The 16,764-nt window shown below is 34.6% G+C and overlaps 2 protein-coding genes across 2 annotated transcripts; both read right to left on the minus strand.

Annotated features, from left to right (window-relative positions):
* Nucleotides 1-434: 434 nt before the first annotated feature.
* Nucleotides 435-3,089, minus strand: LOC149735074 (uncharacterized). The gene is made up of 11 exons (XM_089879861.1): nt 2,956-3,089; nt 2,407-2,892; nt 2,237-2,350; nt 2,046-2,153; nt 1,590-1,697; nt 1,426-1,533; nt 1,216-1,323; nt 1,054-1,161; nt 874-983; nt 708-821; nt 435-482 (listed from the first exon to the last, which is right to left on the minus strand). Exons 1-9 carry the CDS (start codon nt 3,011-3,013, stop codon nt 874-876), a joined length of 1,308 nt encoding a protein of 435 aa, XP_089735987.1. The 5' UTR covers nt 3,014-3,089; the 3' UTR covers nt 435-482; nt 708-821.
* A 1,174-nt stretch (nt 3,090-4,263) lies between these two features.
* Nucleotides 4,264-16,710, minus strand: LOC149735075 (receptor-type tyrosine-protein phosphatase C-like). The gene is made up of 24 exons (XM_089879741.1): nt 16,299-16,710; nt 15,438-15,962; nt 14,847-14,957; nt 14,259-14,372; nt 13,479-13,589; nt 13,096-13,206; nt 12,810-12,915; nt 12,261-12,328; nt 11,756-11,931; nt 11,271-11,355; nt 10,658-10,722; nt 10,486-10,599; nt 10,028-10,153; nt 9,824-9,975; nt 9,297-9,432; nt 8,613-8,716; nt 8,075-8,169; nt 7,684-7,737; nt 7,488-7,555; nt 6,843-6,977; nt 6,388-6,528; nt 5,717-5,844; nt 5,220-5,355; nt 4,264-4,970 (listed from the first exon to the last, which is right to left on the minus strand). Exons 1-24 carry the CDS (start codon nt 16,366-16,368, stop codon nt 4,908-4,910), a joined length of 2,994 nt encoding a protein of 997 aa, XP_089735867.1. The 5' UTR covers nt 16,369-16,710; the 3' UTR covers nt 4,264-4,907.
* Between the last annotated feature and the right edge of the window lie 54 nt (nt 16,711-16,764).

The raw sequence follows: 16,764 nt of genomic DNA on the forward strand, positions 1-16,764 counted from the left end.
TCTGGTTTCATTCTAAAGAGATAAATATAGTTAGCTGTAGTTGCGTGTTTATTAAGACTTATTAATATTAGTATACGCACCAAAGTTAAAATAACTGAAGCCATAACACGCCATTGTTATAAATATAATTACAATAACAGCAATTCTTATTTATATCTTTAAAACCGATAGCCAAAAAGGTCAAGTTATTAGAACAAGGGAATCAACAGCAAAACGATAGTCGTTAAAACACGCTACAGATAGAAAATTATTGGATAGGGCATTAGCTAAAAACATGGGTTGTTAAACCCAACCAACAGTGATAAACAGAACACACAATATTAAACAATACCTTTTCTTTTTGAAACAGCAATATAGAGTATTACTGTAGCGGTACCTTTGTTTTAAACAGCAATACACAATCACAGCAATGATAACTAGCAGAGCAACGCCGCCCAATGTACCAGCTACTATTGGTATCCATGTATTATCCACACTTTCAACTGAAGTACAAAAACATACCATTTTAGGATTTTTTGTATATTAATACAAAACTATAACAACATTTATATGTTATACTGTACACTTTATTAATGTACCAGCCGAATAAATAAGGTGGAACAACATGTAGTTTTAAGCTAAGATACAAAACCTATGTTTTATCATTTTTTAATACTTTAAGTTAATACAGCAACTAAAACATGAAATTAAAATTGCTGATACATTACCAATGATAAGTTCACAGTTGTCTCCTTCATATCCATCCTTGCAGTTACACAGTGATGTATAATTACTAATATAACATGTTCCGTTGTTTTCGCATGTGCGGTTAAAGCATGAGTCTGTAAAACGCATGTGTATTAACCACCTTTATTATTGCGATAATTACATTACCTATTTGACAAGTTGTCCCTTTGTAGCCTTTCTTACATTCACACTTAAACCAGCAACAGCAGCATGGTGACATGTTCCTCCATTTTGGCACAAGACCACATCACAAAAATCTAACAACACAATGTATAAAATCTATTAAAATATAAGTTTATATTTGGATTGCAAACTTGCAATTATTACCTGTTTCACAATCTGTGCCATTAAATCCATTTGGACAACTGCATTCATATCCAACATCAATTCCAATGCAAGTTCCACCATTTTGACAAGAATTAGAGGCACATAAGTCTGTTATAGGGTATAGTTTCCATAATAAGTAAGTTATATTCATCCAGAAGGTACCTGTTTCACAATTTGCGCCTTTAAAACCCACTGGACAACTGCATTTATATCCACCATCAGTTCCAACACAAGTGCCTCCACTTTGGCAAGGATTACTGGCGCATAAATCTGTGAAAGGTTAAATGAGTTCAATTTTATAATAAAAATACCCTCTAAAGTGATTATTAGTTTGCAAAATTTTCCCGCTATATGAGACATTAATACAGTCACCTGTTTGGCAATATGTACCAAGTACTCCAACTGGACAACTACAATTATAACCAGCAATGGTTCCAACACATGTAGCCCCATTTCGACAAAGATTACTTGCACAAAAATCTGAAATATTCGAATGTATATCAGTACAAGATGAGTAATAGTTTCTCCATAGTTACCTGTTTCACAATTTGTACCCTTAAATCCAACCGGGCAATCACATTTATAACCTCCATCAGTTCCAATACAAATTCCACCATTTTGACAAGGATTAGGGTTGCATAAATCTGTGAAAAAATGTTATAATAACATTACACTGTTAGTTGGTATCTCTTTAGTGGTATAAAGGTCTTAGACAAGTTTATTTAATATAAAAACAGTATATTCACCTGTTTGGCAAAATGTACCAATTACTCCAACAGGACATTTACAATCATATCCACTAATGGTTCCAATACATGTGCCACCATTTTGACAAGGACCAGAGTCGCATAAATCTGTAAAATATAAATCACATACCATGTCAGCAATAAAATTATAAAACCTTTGTTAATGTTCTTTAAATAAAAAAATCACTTTGTATTTCACAGCATTAGTAGACATATTAAACTTAATATTTAATATGTCGTAATCACCTGTTTCACAATTTGTACCAATCACTCCCACTGGACAATTACATTTATATCCACCATTAGTTCTAACACAAGTGCCACCATTTTGACAAAGACTAGAGGCGCAATAATCTGTAAAATATTATTCCAGATGTAAAAAATCGACTTATCAAAAAAGTGAAAATAAATGGGTTTTAATACAAAATCAAACTTACCCGTTGCACAATTTTTTTCACCGAACCCAGGTGGACAATGACAAGTATAACTACCACTGGGTGTATTCTGACATGTACCACCGTTATAACATGGATTTGGATAACATTTGGCATCTGTAATCACAACATTACTAATTTACTACTATTATTAATAAACAACAGCAAATCACCTCTTTGGCAAATGTAGTTCTTTGGGTTATTACCATCATCATCTCCCCATGTCCCGAATGTATTTGGATATCTTGACATATCATCAAAGTTATAAACGTATGCTGCTACATTTGAATAACCGCCTGGTTCCAGGTTTGAATACCAGTTTGTGTATTCATCATACATTCTACTACCATCGCTCCATTTCCAGTTTACTTGGTTTGATGTTGAACCTCCTTCACCGAAAACTTTGCAATTGCTACTACAAGATCCACCAATCCAATAACCTCTTGACCATTGTGTCCAGCCATTATTTGGTTGACCCTTTAACAGTTCAAGTCGTCCTTGTATTGCATTCTGTATTGCTTCAGTATTGATCAAAGCTAGTTCACCACCAATATTTACACAAGCAGCATTTGCATCATTGAAACCAAGTCGTCCATTTTGGTCATCAAACCGATACAACACATATTCAAAGTCGCCAACGACAACAGTTGTTGGGTTAGCTGTTAAATGTAAAATTTTAAACTTATGATAAAAATCATTTAATTACATTCTATGCAACTCACCCTGAGTTGCTAACGATAGCAGAAAACCAACAAACACTTGAATTTTTCTTTCATGCATTTTTAGACCAAATATGCTTGAACTGAATTTGCAGTTTATTATAGAGGATGCTTATATTACTCTTGATATTTTTTTTTATTTTGCCCATGCCTTGAAGACTTTTACTTTAACACATTGTTTGTACGGTATATTTACATACCCAGTATACCGACACCATAAAACATCTATTTAACAGCATACCGTAAAATATGCTCATTAAATCACCATAGTTTTATGATGCATTTATCTCATAGTGAAATGCATTTAAACTTGGCATGTTGGTACACTATAGTATTACTTCTTAAACTATGGGTGTTACTGCAATTTAAATTAACATACGGTTATTTTGTTTTCTGCACATATTACAACTGTTTCATATTGTAAATAGCTTTAACTACATCCAGTACTAAGGTATTGCTGTATTTATATGTCTGGATATTCAACAGATGCTTTTGCTCCAAAATTTCCTTGCTTTTTAGTTGATATAACAGTCTTAAATCTTTACCCTGTTATGTTTGCACAAGTATTTTTTAAAACTGTTCAAATTTATATATATATTTCATCTATTGCAAATCAAAACACTATCATTATCAAGATAAGAATATAAATGCATTTGCTAATTGCCAACATTGTAACTTTTAGCATGTTATAACATTTTGTTTAACTAGGAAATTGACAAAATGTATATAGTTCTGTAAGATTGGTATATTTAATATCGGTATTTCCTAATCGTGTTTTAACAATTAACAACGCTCTTTTAGAGTCATAAGGATGCGATTATATCTATGCATTTTTATGCCAAGTCTTTCCCCACTTGAAGATCATATTAGCATGATACTTGTATTTCTTCCTCTTTATATTATAGGAATTTAAAACATCTGTTTTATATTTTTTATGAGCGTTTAAACAAGGTGGGTTTTAGTCAAATCAATAAATGTTGCTTGTATGTAAACATGAAACACATAAAGACTTTGAACAACAAAGAATGTTCCCTTTTTAAAATTTGCTGAAGAAGTAGTTAAATCAGAACAAAGGTATATTTAGTTCTTAATTAAATTGTGGCTGAAAGGTAGTTAAATTGTTACAGGTTTTTCCAAGAACTACTAAGTATTAAATTTGCAAACAGTTTATATGACTGTCGTTTCCCCGCCATGCGAAGATAAATAAGTCACATACATGGTAACTCGTAAGCGAGCACGAGGTAAATGGAGCAGAGCACATGTGTTATAACCACTGCCGTTGCCCCACCACGCAAGGATAAATAAGTTACATTTATTCATTTTTTGTTTATTATAATAGAATCTCGCAGTAGCAACTTAGAAAGATCTAAACGAGTAATTTTACGAGCACATAATTAACAAGTTAATTTATAATTTATTTTATTCATAAGAAAATGTAACATACCATTCAAGTTTAGATGAATCAAAAGCAGGTCAGTCTTTCATTGTTGCGAAATTGCTTGCCTAATTAGGTTGTGTTTGCATATATATAATTATATCGAAACAAAATATAAGTCAAGTAAAATACAAGAGAACAAAGAAAATGGCAAATTCGTTTTACTGATATAACACCATAATTAATTATAAATAAAATAAGATTGTTTATGAAAATACAACTGCAAGCAATATAAATTGCTAACTATAATATAAAGTAAATCACTGTACAGTTATAATACACTAAATTCCATAGGGTACAGAAATCAAATAATTAAAAAATTTAACTCTATAAAGTACCAAGGAAGTAATACAAAGGAAGTAATACTTTACACAAAAAAAACTTTAAAAACATTCCTTGTTCTATGCCCAGCATGCAACAAAACAAACAGTTTTATATACTAAAGCATTACGTCATTGGAAAAGCCTTAATCCTATATTAGACCAACGTTTAAACTGCAAACAACATAGAAAAAGCTAAATCATGTTTCGCGAGGTTGTTCGATCAAATACTTTACTTCCTCAACAAGATAACATAGTTGTTTCTGAAAAGAATGACTTTTTTAAATGCACAGAGATTGTACAACAGTTGGCATAAACCACAAGTTGATTAATTGTCTTTATGATCAGGAAGAATGCCTAAGATTGAGCTTTTAGTCAATTACCTAGACAGGGTGCTACAACCTATTAGTGGACATTGGGTTGGATCAATCGTTGTTAATAGTCTTGCTCAAGGACACATATACCTACAATGGTAGCAGTATCGAATAAAAATACAACTTTAAGCCACTTACCACTGTGGGCACTGAATCTGGAAGGAGTTTCCTAATATTGTTTACACTACGTGCAATGTCTATATCTGCTCCAGTACTCAAGTTATAAACAAGTTCCACCAAACATATGAACGCCCCTGTCCGGTTTACTCCATTGCTGTTTAAAAAAAGCAGTGTAAGACATTGTGTGGTATAATGAATGTAACTTATTTATCTCTGCATGGTGGGGCAACAACAGTCGTTATAACACAGGTGTTCTGTTCCATACACCACGTGCCTGCTTACGAGTTACCGCGTATGTAACTTATTTATCCTTGCATGGCAGGGCAACGACAGTTGTTTTAACACAGGTGTTCTGGGACACATACCCCCCAATGATAGCAGCATTAAGTATTGAACCCGGTATCCTCCGGTTACAAAGCAAACCTTTTAACTTGGTACCATTTCTCTTAATAAAATACATTGTAATAATTATGTGTTTATACAGTAAATAACAACCAATATCAACACATACTTACTTGCATTGCACCAGCACTGGTTTATTCAATCTAATGCCTCCCAATTCTACCACGATATCAGTGGCATAATATCTTTCAGGGGCTCCAGACAAAGGCCAACCAATATAATCGTATTGTACAACTTCCAACTATAAAGTATAATAGGAATAAGGTGGTTACTGGTGAATAAATGAATGAATGAAAGTCAGTTATTTCATCTTATCCTAAGTTATAACGTGGGTGTCTTAACACTATCTCAATTTCAACTTTATTGTTATGTTTTGTATGTTTAACAATTTAAACAACTGTCTCGTGATTACTGTAGGAGAAATTGCTGTTAAATGTCTTGCCCAAGGACACATACGCCCACAATGGTAGCAGCGTAAGTTTCAAGTCCAGTATCTGGTGAAGAGACTACCGCTCCAACTACTGTGTAAAAGCATCAGTATAAAAAGAGCTAACAACAGTTTTAATTAAGCACTATGTTAGATGTTGGGGTAATGAGCCAACTCTGGCTTAAACCCAGGTCCCATGGAAGACTCACTGCAAGACCTCACCCATATAGAATAAAATGAGCATACACAATGTTGGGGTAATGGGCCAACTCTGGTCTAAACCCCAGGTCAAATGGCAAGCCTTATTGAAGGACCTAACCCATAGAGAATAGGCATTGAAAGTTAATAATGTAATACCGTTTCATTGTTATAATGCACCAACATATTCCTTCTTGTGATGTAATGAGTAAGACTTTCCTCATTTTGTAACTCAACTATCACATTCCCAAAGCATGTTTGTTGCCCCAGTTCAGTTGGCCAGTACTGGGCACATTGATTCTGGGGAGTAAAGACAACATTGTATTGGCTCAGTGAGGTCACAGAGAGCATTATGACATCACTATTTCATATTTCATTATGGAACATATAGTGATTGGTAGTTACTAATAAGTTGTCAAAAAACAATCACCCAAAAAGTTACATACGTGGTAACTTGTAAGCTGACACAAGGTGTATGAAACAGAACACCCATGTTAAAACGATTATCAATGCCCACCATTCAGGGAAAAATAACTTACATACATTCATTCTATAGCAGTCTTTCACATAATATAATTTATATCAACATGTCCTGCCATATTTACGCAAATTACCCCGTCCCGTTCATGCAACTGAGTTATCATAACAATCCCTTCAACTTTCGCATGGACAACGCACAGCCAGAACTTATTAATTTCTTTCTCCGATGGAACTTTTGTGGCAATCACTTTGCTGAAGTAACCATGTTTCTGGAACAAGTATATTAGAACAGTGGTTATATTAACTTGTCTATGTAACACAAAACAAAGTTCCTTATGTAATGTATATGTAACACACATAACACATACAGCACACATAGCACATATAAAACAATGTAACAAAACACACATACAACGCAAACAAAACATAAACAACTAACATGCAACACAACAAAATTATAACACATAGCTTACGTTTAACAAACACACACACATAGACATTTGAACAAGCCAACTCTGACTTTTGTTTCTATTGAAAGTTTAATTTAATTAAAAACAACTGGCTCGTCTGTCCGCTAGGTGTAGGCACCACGCTTATTTTCTTCCAATTAAATGTAAATATGTTTTTAACCGTAAGCTTGTTTTAACAACTGTTGTTTTGTCGCTATATCCTGTCTTTTCGTTTTAAATATTTCCAAATCTTTGCTACTGTAATTGAAGAGACAAATAAAGTTAATATTATTATTATTTGTTTCTAGCATGACAAACGTAACCACATACCTCAAACACGACTCCCCTGTACCGGATGTTTTCCCCGTTAGAAGAAAGAAAAGTCAAAAATTTATTGTCTGAATAAAAAGAAATTTGATTATGTTGTACATTAATGTGTTTTAACTAAACCTTTTATCACTATGCATTTTTGTTGGTAGTCTTAAATGTTCACGTTTTTACGTAAGTGCATTTACAGTTGTTTTACCTTTACTTTTTGCTATAGCCTTTTGTTTCTGTGTGTTCCTACCAGCCTCGTTACCTATGAGATAAATAATATTAAAGATTTATGTATCTGTTCGAATACGATAGCAAAGATTAGATTATTAGAAAACAACAAAGAGAATGGAATCAACAGCAGAACAAAGTTGTTAAAACACGCTATGGATAAAAGGTATTGGAAAGAGAAACAGTTAAATCACGTGGCTGTTGAACTTTAATGAAAGTTTCCTTATATTTTGAGCTACTTCTATTAATAGCGTGTTTTAACAACTGTTGTTTTGCTGTTGATTCTCTTCTCTTCGTTCTTTAAACAACAAGATCTTCGCTATCGTTTTTAAACAGATAAATAAAATGTTATGTCATGTATATAAACATACTTGTATCGGCAGTTAAGCTTTGAACTGTCCTCAAAGTATCCAGTTTTTGAAGTTGGCTATCAAAACCAGTGGTATTTTCAGCGACATTGGTTGTTCTGCGTAATGATTCAGGTTATTATATTTGCTTTACAAAGTGAAACTAAAGAGTTAAGCAAATAAAACTCTAGGAGTAAGAAACTGATAGTGCATATATGACATTGTGAAAATCAATGTAACTTATTTATCCTCGCATAGTAGAGTAAATATAAAACTTAGATGTTCTGTTTCATAAACCTTGTGCCCGCTTACGAGTTACCATGTATGTAATTTATTTATCCTCGCAAGGAGGAGCAACGACAGTCGTTATAACACAGGTGTTCTGTTCCATTCACCTCGTGCCTGTTACAAGTTACCACATTTATAACTTTATTAATTTTTGTAAGCATAGAATGATAGCAGCATATACCAAGCAAGCCTTCGAAGCTTTGTACCAGTGCACCAAATTACATCAACAACCTGTCACCACATAAGATAAAACTAAACCAAATATCCTACATACCCGCAGAGGCTCTCATAGAATAAATTGAAATTTTCACGTCTGCAGTTACCACCCAACAATGTATAGTATTCAGCAATTGCTTGGTGTAGGAACATATAATATTCCTATTAGAAAATATGTTGTTATTGAATGTGAACCAATGTAACTTACTTTATCCTTACGTGGCGGGCAATGATATTTGTTATAACATGGGTGTTCTGTTTCATACACCTCATGCCCGCTAACGAGTTACCATGTATGTAACTTATTTATACTCGCATGGCGGGGTAATGACAGTCGTTATAACACGGGTGTTCTGTTTCATACACCTCATGCCAGCTTACGAGTTACCAAGTATGTTACTTTGTGGGTGATTTTTTTTTGGATTTTTTCATTGTTTATGTCAGCTCAACGCTATGCGAAACTTATATCTATGTACAAAGGACTTTAGCACAGTAAAGTTTTTTACTCAAAGAACTGTAAGAGCCAACACTTATATTGCTCTCTAATAAAGTTCATACAATTTAAAACTAAACTTGATGTGTAAACATATACCATTTCTGTTAAAAACAAATAATAAACAACAAATAACTGTAATACCCAACAGCTGCATTGCTTTCTAATAAAACAGAATTTATTGTTTCAGCATGGCTGGTACCAAACTCAATACTAAACTCATTATACCAATTTCAACTTCTATTTCACCTGAGATTGTATCATTCCACTGCATGTCTTCCTCATATCAGCTACAGTTTGATAAACATTCACACTTTGAGTCTCATGTAGTTGGGAGACAAGGTTGTGGTACGCAATGAATAATGAAGCTTCAGTTAAATCATCACTGTGAGAAGAACTTTTATAAATGAATGATTGAATGAATGTATCTTATTTATCCTCGCATGGCGGGCAATGACAGTCGTTACAAAATGGGTGTTCTGTTTCATACACCTCGTGCTCGCTCACCATATGAAAAATGGAATGCATTCTATCATATTCTATGTGGGCGAGGTCCTAGCCCAATACCCCAACACTGATACTGCTTACGTATGTTAGAAATGATTGAATATATTTTTTGTGCAGCATGGCAAAAAAAACGCCCACAATGATAGCCACAGCGAGCTTCAAAACTGGTATATTATAGTTAAATATGAAAGCACTACACAGTATGTATTTCTACAAAGTACATACTCCCTTTAAAGCTTCATCAACAAACAGCTCTATACTCCACTTACTTTGCACTTATAGAAGCTCGGACGCCACAAGCATTCCGTGTGCTCATGGCTTGGACAGCATTAAAAAAGTCAAAAAACTTTGGATGTTTCATTGCATCGTAAACACTGCCTTCCGCGGTCCATTGAATATGTTTAAACTCAAAAGTTTGTGCCTGAAATGGGACAATGTTAACTCTCTAAACACCTAAAACACTAATCTCTTACCGAATGATAAGTGTCATCAAATTGTAGTTCAAACTCACGAATAACGTAAAATGGATGTGGTTCTTCTGACACCGTTTTCACAATTGCCGTTCCATATTTCTTGGTTTCGTTATTAGGTGGGAAACACTGTAAGATATTGTGTTAAGTAATGAGTCAGCCGTGGCCTAAATCCCATGTACTATCGCATGCTTTGCCGTAAGACCTCACCCATATGGAATAGGATAGCATAAAGGTGGCTGTACACAGTATCCGGCATGCAAATTCGCCTACCAAGAACTTGTGCGGTAATTGTTAAGGCGGCTGTACACAGTATCCGGCATGCGAAGTCGTATGCAAACCCATTACCGAGTTCCGCATGCGGCAGCGAAATCCGGACAAAACGGAGGAATTCCGGATACTGTGTACAGCCACCTTAAGACAGTATAGGATAACATAGGCAGATACGCATAGAATATTACCTCTACATCTGTATTCATATATCCAAACACAATTATCATGCTACAACTTTCTTCTTTTACCATCTCCCAATACTTATGTGCTGAATCAATAGTTGGGTAGGGACTCAACACAAACTGAAACAAACATATCATCATTGTATATAAGAGGTATGATTGTAAGTTAAAATATTACCCCATTTATCCCAGAGCGTGGGCCTCGGTTTCCTGTGCTTTCACGCGACAAGGCGCAACTTGGATCTGAAATAATGAGTTAATGTTTATCCGTAGGCAAGATACAGTAATTGCTCCAACCAAGTGGTCACTATATGATTTAAGCCAGAGTTAGCCCATTACCTCAACACCCAGGGTGCTACCATCTAGACCTCACTGAGGCAGAGACAGTCTTCAGCGAGGCAAACATGAGACCTAGGACTTGGACCAGGGTTCTATTCTATACGTGTGAGGTCCTACAGCGTAGCATGCCATGGAACCTGGGATTTAAGCCAGAGTTGGCCCATTACCCCAACATTGTATATGCACATTCTATTCTATATGGCTGGAGTCCTACAGTGTGGCACATTATGGGAACTGGGATTTAGACCACATGTGGCCTATTACAGCAAGGTATAATTGCAAATACTACAGCAAGTTATAATGAGGCAAACCTGAGAGTAGTTTATTTAGTCAGGAGTTGACCCATTACCTAAGATTTGATACTTTGAGTTAAACCTGAGCATGTAATTTTATATGGGGGGGGGTCCTACACTATGGGACTTAAAAATCATTAAAGATATGTTTATACTTACAAGGGATATCGTCACAACCATCGTTAACGTACTTTTGTTCTATTTCATCCAATGTGATCCTTCCACTTCTAACATCGGGAAGGGACTGGAAAATTTATTAAAGTCTAACTTACATAACATTATAAACTGACAGATAAAATGAACACTTTAATTAAATGGCTATGCCTAATAATAATAAAACAGAACCTGGAATTTTGTCTATCCTTTTTCGTCGTTTTTAACAGAAAATTAATACAACTTTACTTTAAATGTGAAAATATAAGATTTGATATGAAATGTATGTTTTGCTGCCTTTTTTTGTTGCTGATGACCTAATAAAGGGTCACTGGTGAAGCGTCATAATATGTCTTGAAGAATAATGGAAATTAACTTGTTTACCCCAAAACAACTAGAGTTTTGATCTCCCTTGAATAAGCAGTGTATAAACCCAGCAATCAGAGATGCCGCCAAAGGTGTCACATTACTCCTACACTTGCAACACTTACCTTAAACTGTGTTGCGAATTCTTCTTGTTCTAATGTATGTAAGCAATATGAGAGGAGGGCTTCTGCCTGTATGGTGTAATCTGGCTGGCCCTTATGAGGTGCTACATGAGGCTGTGGTATGGTATCGGCATATTCATCCTCATTGTCCTGGTTGGATTGTAATGTAGAGAATTGGACTGTTGGAAATATGAAGTGGAAATGAATGAAAAGGTTAATTTGAATTAAAATTCTATTTGAATAGAGGTTTTTCCTAAGGATACATACGCCCATGGATGTAGTAGTACCGAGTTTTGAAACCAGTATTTTCTGGTTACAACTTACAAGGCTTTTAACCACTGTGCATATCATAAAATAAAATATTCTTAACAATAAAACTGCATTTTGAGTATAACTGTCTGGAACATAGCTGTACCAAGCTTTGAAATCAGTATCCTCTGGTTACAAGGCTTTTAACCACTGTTCTATATTATAATATAAAATATATAAAATGTGCTTGATAATATACCTGGATTTGGGGTGTAATTATTGGAAGGTTTTGGTTGAGGTCTGGGATTTTCTTGTTTTGGAGGTGTCCTGTAAAATTTGAATTGCATTTAAAGGATATATGAAGACAAACTTTAGTATAAATACAACTTTGTGTACACATAAATACACATGTATAATTACTAAATAGAATACCACTGTGGCAGTACTTTGTAAAAGTGTTAATATAACTTTGAGTGGCATTTTAAGTTAAGTGTACATAAAGACAATCTTAAGGAACTTGAAGAAATAAATATATACATGACAGAATTGTGTCTGGGGTATAATATGTTCTAGTTCTTTTAATATTTGATAAGTGCCTTTGATAGTTAAATTAAACCTAACCAAAAAGCGGCATATTTATCCTAGATTTGTTGTACATCGCAAAAATGGCGGATTTAGAATAGTAGCCTGTAAAAGCTAGCAGTCTTTGTCTTTGGGTAAAGTGTTTTCAAGATTAAAGCTATTTTGTCAATTAAGCCTTAATATCTTTGTTCATAGGTATCAATATAGAGTATTACTGTAGTGGTACCTTTGTTTTAAACAGCAATACACAATCACAGCAATGATAACTAGCAGAGCAACCCCACCCAATGTACCAGCTACTATTGGTATCCATACTTCGTTGTTTTTTGGCGCTGATGAAAAAAAATATTTTAAAAATCGGTAATTATATAAAAAATAAAAGTCCTAAAAGTTAGACATAAAACACTCAAAAATTTAATTTGTTACTTTTTTTTTAAAGTTTTATTGATTTGGGTACAAAAACATACAAATGCTACAGTTTTTTAAACATAATAAAAATATGATATTACGACTTTTGGTTTGGCAGTTGTCTCCTTGAAACCCTTGGGTGCAGTTACACTGCGATGTGTAATTACTAATAAAACATGTTCCGTTGTTTTCGCATGTGCGGTTAAAACATGGGTCTGTAAAACACATGTGTATTAATATCTACACTATATAGTACTGTGGGGTAAGATGGATGTCGTTAGCACATAATATCTCCTATTTTATATTCGTGGTTTTAATAATTAACAGCGCTTTTTTAGAATCTTAAGAATACCGTTATATACTAATTCTGTAAATGGTCAATATGTAAATATTCTTTGTTTACTACCAAATGGGATAATAAAAGAGAATAAAACATGGACAATTTTATCCCAACCTACTACAGCTTATTTATAGACTGTTAATTTACCTATAGAGCAGTTATAACCAGTGTATTCTCCCATGCAAGTACAGTTATAATTTGAGTCTTCAAACAAGCAGGTCCCGTTATTCTGGCATGGGTCTGCTGCTTCACAAATAGCTGTGTAGATGTAAATTATATTTATACTATGTTTGCACTTATGTAAAATACCGACAAAATTACATACATAACTTGTTAGTGAGCACGAGGTATATGGAACAGAACACCTGTGTTATAAGGACTGTTGTTGCCCCACCATGCAGAGATAAATAAGTTACATTCATTGCACCCCACAATGTCTTACACTGCTTTTTTTAACAGCAATGGAGTAAACCGGACAGGGGCGTTCATATGTTTGTTGGAACTTGCTTATAACTTGAGTACTGGAGCAGATATAGACATTGCACGTAGTGTAAACAATATTAGGAAACTCCTTTCAGATTCAGTGCCCACAGTGGTAAGTGCCTTAAAGTTGTATTTTTATTCGATACTGCTACCATTGTAGGTATATGTTGCTTATAACTGCAGTACTGGAGCAGATACAGCCCCGCGTTGCCCCGCAATGCAAAATTAACCACAATAACTCATATTTAACATGGAACTTATATTGACCATGAACCTATAGAAAAGATGAATATCAACCAAATGGTTTCTGTGTGACACCAATATAGCTTTCCGTGTGAAGACCCGACCACTAAGTCGCACATCTGGCGCTTTCCAAATATACATTAGACGTCATAAATCATGGTTATTCTGTACATATTCTATATTGAGAAAACAAATACTTACTTTGGTTACAGATTTCCCCATAATAGTACTCCACACATTCACAAGTGAAATTGCTAGTTTCATTAATGTTATGGCATGTACCATTATTCATACACGGTGTACTTGTACAAGGGTCTATTAAAATAAAGATATTCTTTTGTTTATTTTGATTAAAGTGTTATAAATTTCTAAGTGTAAAACATACAGTTCTATATGGGTGAGGTTCTATGGCTAAGCACACCATAGGGACCTTGGAATTAGGCCAGAGTTGGCCTAATACCTCAACACTCAGGGTGCTACCATCTAGACGCCACTAAGATAATTTATAGACACTTAATGATAAAGATTTTATTCTCTATGGTTGAGGTCCTACAGCAAGGCCTTGGGACCTGGGCATTTAGGCCAGAGTTGGCTTCACAAATCAGAACGCTGCTTACAGTCGGTTTATCAGTAATGAGACTGTAGGTAAACATATATAAGCCCAAGTTTAATGTTTGACAAATGCTGGAAACATTGCAACAATAAGCACCAATGCGTCAAGCATACAAGCTTATAGTCAGTCTGATTAATGAATGATTAAATAAGTTTAATCATTAAAAAGTTAAATACCTATTACTGTACAATTTTCCCCCAACCACCCAACAGCACAGTTGCATTGGTAATTGTTTTCAAGGGCAGTGCAGTTGCCACCATTCTGGCATGGCTGGTCCGCACAAAACCCTTTTAACATAAATATGAATATAGGTAAAGAAATAAAAATAAATATTAATATACAGGCCATTTTCAATATAACAAATCAATGAGAACACAAATATATAAAATAGGGCTTACATAAAGGAATAAAAGTAAATATAATCATATAGACAGTTTCAATACTAATAATCAATAAGCGCACAACATATATACTAAGTAATATTATATTTTCCTTGTAATATTTACTTTCTAAGAAAATGGGCTGAAATCCCAGGTTTCCTGGCCAAAGGACCTTAAGATATAGAATAGAATGTGCGAAACAATGTTAGGAACTGAGGTGTTTTTCCAATTCTAGAACCTTTTCTTTATACAAAAGAACAATTACCTTACATGTATAGTTAGGGTAATGGGCTGAGGTTTGAGCCATGCCACACCATAGGACATCGCCAATATAGATTAGAACCTTTTAAGCATAGGAATATATGATACTTTTAACTAAGTATTCACCTTTCTGACAAATATAGTTCCTAGGCCGTCCCCAGTCATCATCCACCCATTTACCAAGTGCGTCGGTATAACTCATTGTCGCACCATTGTCAATAGTAGCGTTAAACTCGGACAAGGGTGCTAAAGACAAGCCATGGTTCGCACTATTCATATAATTATTTGGCTCGTCTTTTAGCCAGTAAGAATACCCATCATTTGTGCAGTTCAGTTCATCTTTATGGACATCACATGGTAAAGCACTTCCATCTGCCCATAACCATACAGTTTGATTTACTTCATTTGTGCCCCCTGCCCAGTAACCCTGGCTTAAAACTGGGTTGATAGTTTCGGTGTCAACCCAGCGTTCCCAATTAGATAACTGTGCGTTTATGGCCTGTTGAGTTTGGTCATCTTTTATGATAACTAGCGAAGCGTTGTCCTTCTCACACTCTTGTTTTGCATCCGTGTAGTTCTTTTGCTGAGTATTATTGTTGATGACATTGGTGTGAAACTTGAGCCATGCACCATTGTGTTTAACAACAGCTTCTAAAAATAAAAACATATATACAAGTAATAATAATATACTTATTAATATAAGAACTAAATCTCAGGACCCTTGCATGTCTCACTGTAGGACCTCACCCGTATAGAACAGAATGTGCATATATACTGTTGGGGTAATGGACCAACTCTGGTCTAAACCCCAGGTCCCATGGCATGCCTCACTGTAGGACCTCACCCATATAGAATAGAATGTGCATATACAATGTTGGGGTAATGGGCCAACTCTGGTCTAAATCCCAGGTCCCATAGCGTGCCTTACTGTAGGATCTCACCTATATAGAATATAATTCTAATATATAAATTTAAACAAATACTTACCTTGCGAAATGGTTAACTGACATAACCACAATTGTACAAACACAAATAGAAATATCTTAAAATTTACCATTTTAAAAACCTATACTAGCTAAGGCTCCCACATACCAAAACCAAAGCAACAAATGGAATAATGAAATGGCCCCACAGACTAACATTCACCCAGTACATGATAAAACGAAAGTAGTTTAGTACTAAGAATAAATACAATGTTTGATTTTCAATGTGCCTTTGTTTGCTATTAGTTGACATCATAGGTACTCTCTTAACAAACAAGATTCCAGGAAAACCATAAACCCAGGCAAACATTTGTAACCGTCCTTATCGCATGTAAGTAGCGTATTAAGATTTATGAGATAGGGGGAATTTGTAGTGCAAACATTTTTTAATAGCACGCCATTTTATATCAGCCACACAAAGCATACAGTAATATATTAAACGAAATCACCGCTGGGCAAATTCCTATTTT

The sequence above is a fragment of the Ciona robusta genome, chromosome 6, assembly GCF_009617815.1.
Source record: "Ciona robusta chromosome 6, ASM961781v2".
Classification (NCBI taxonomy): Eukaryota; Metazoa; Chordata; class Ascidiacea; order Phlebobranchia; family Cionidae; genus Ciona; species Ciona robusta.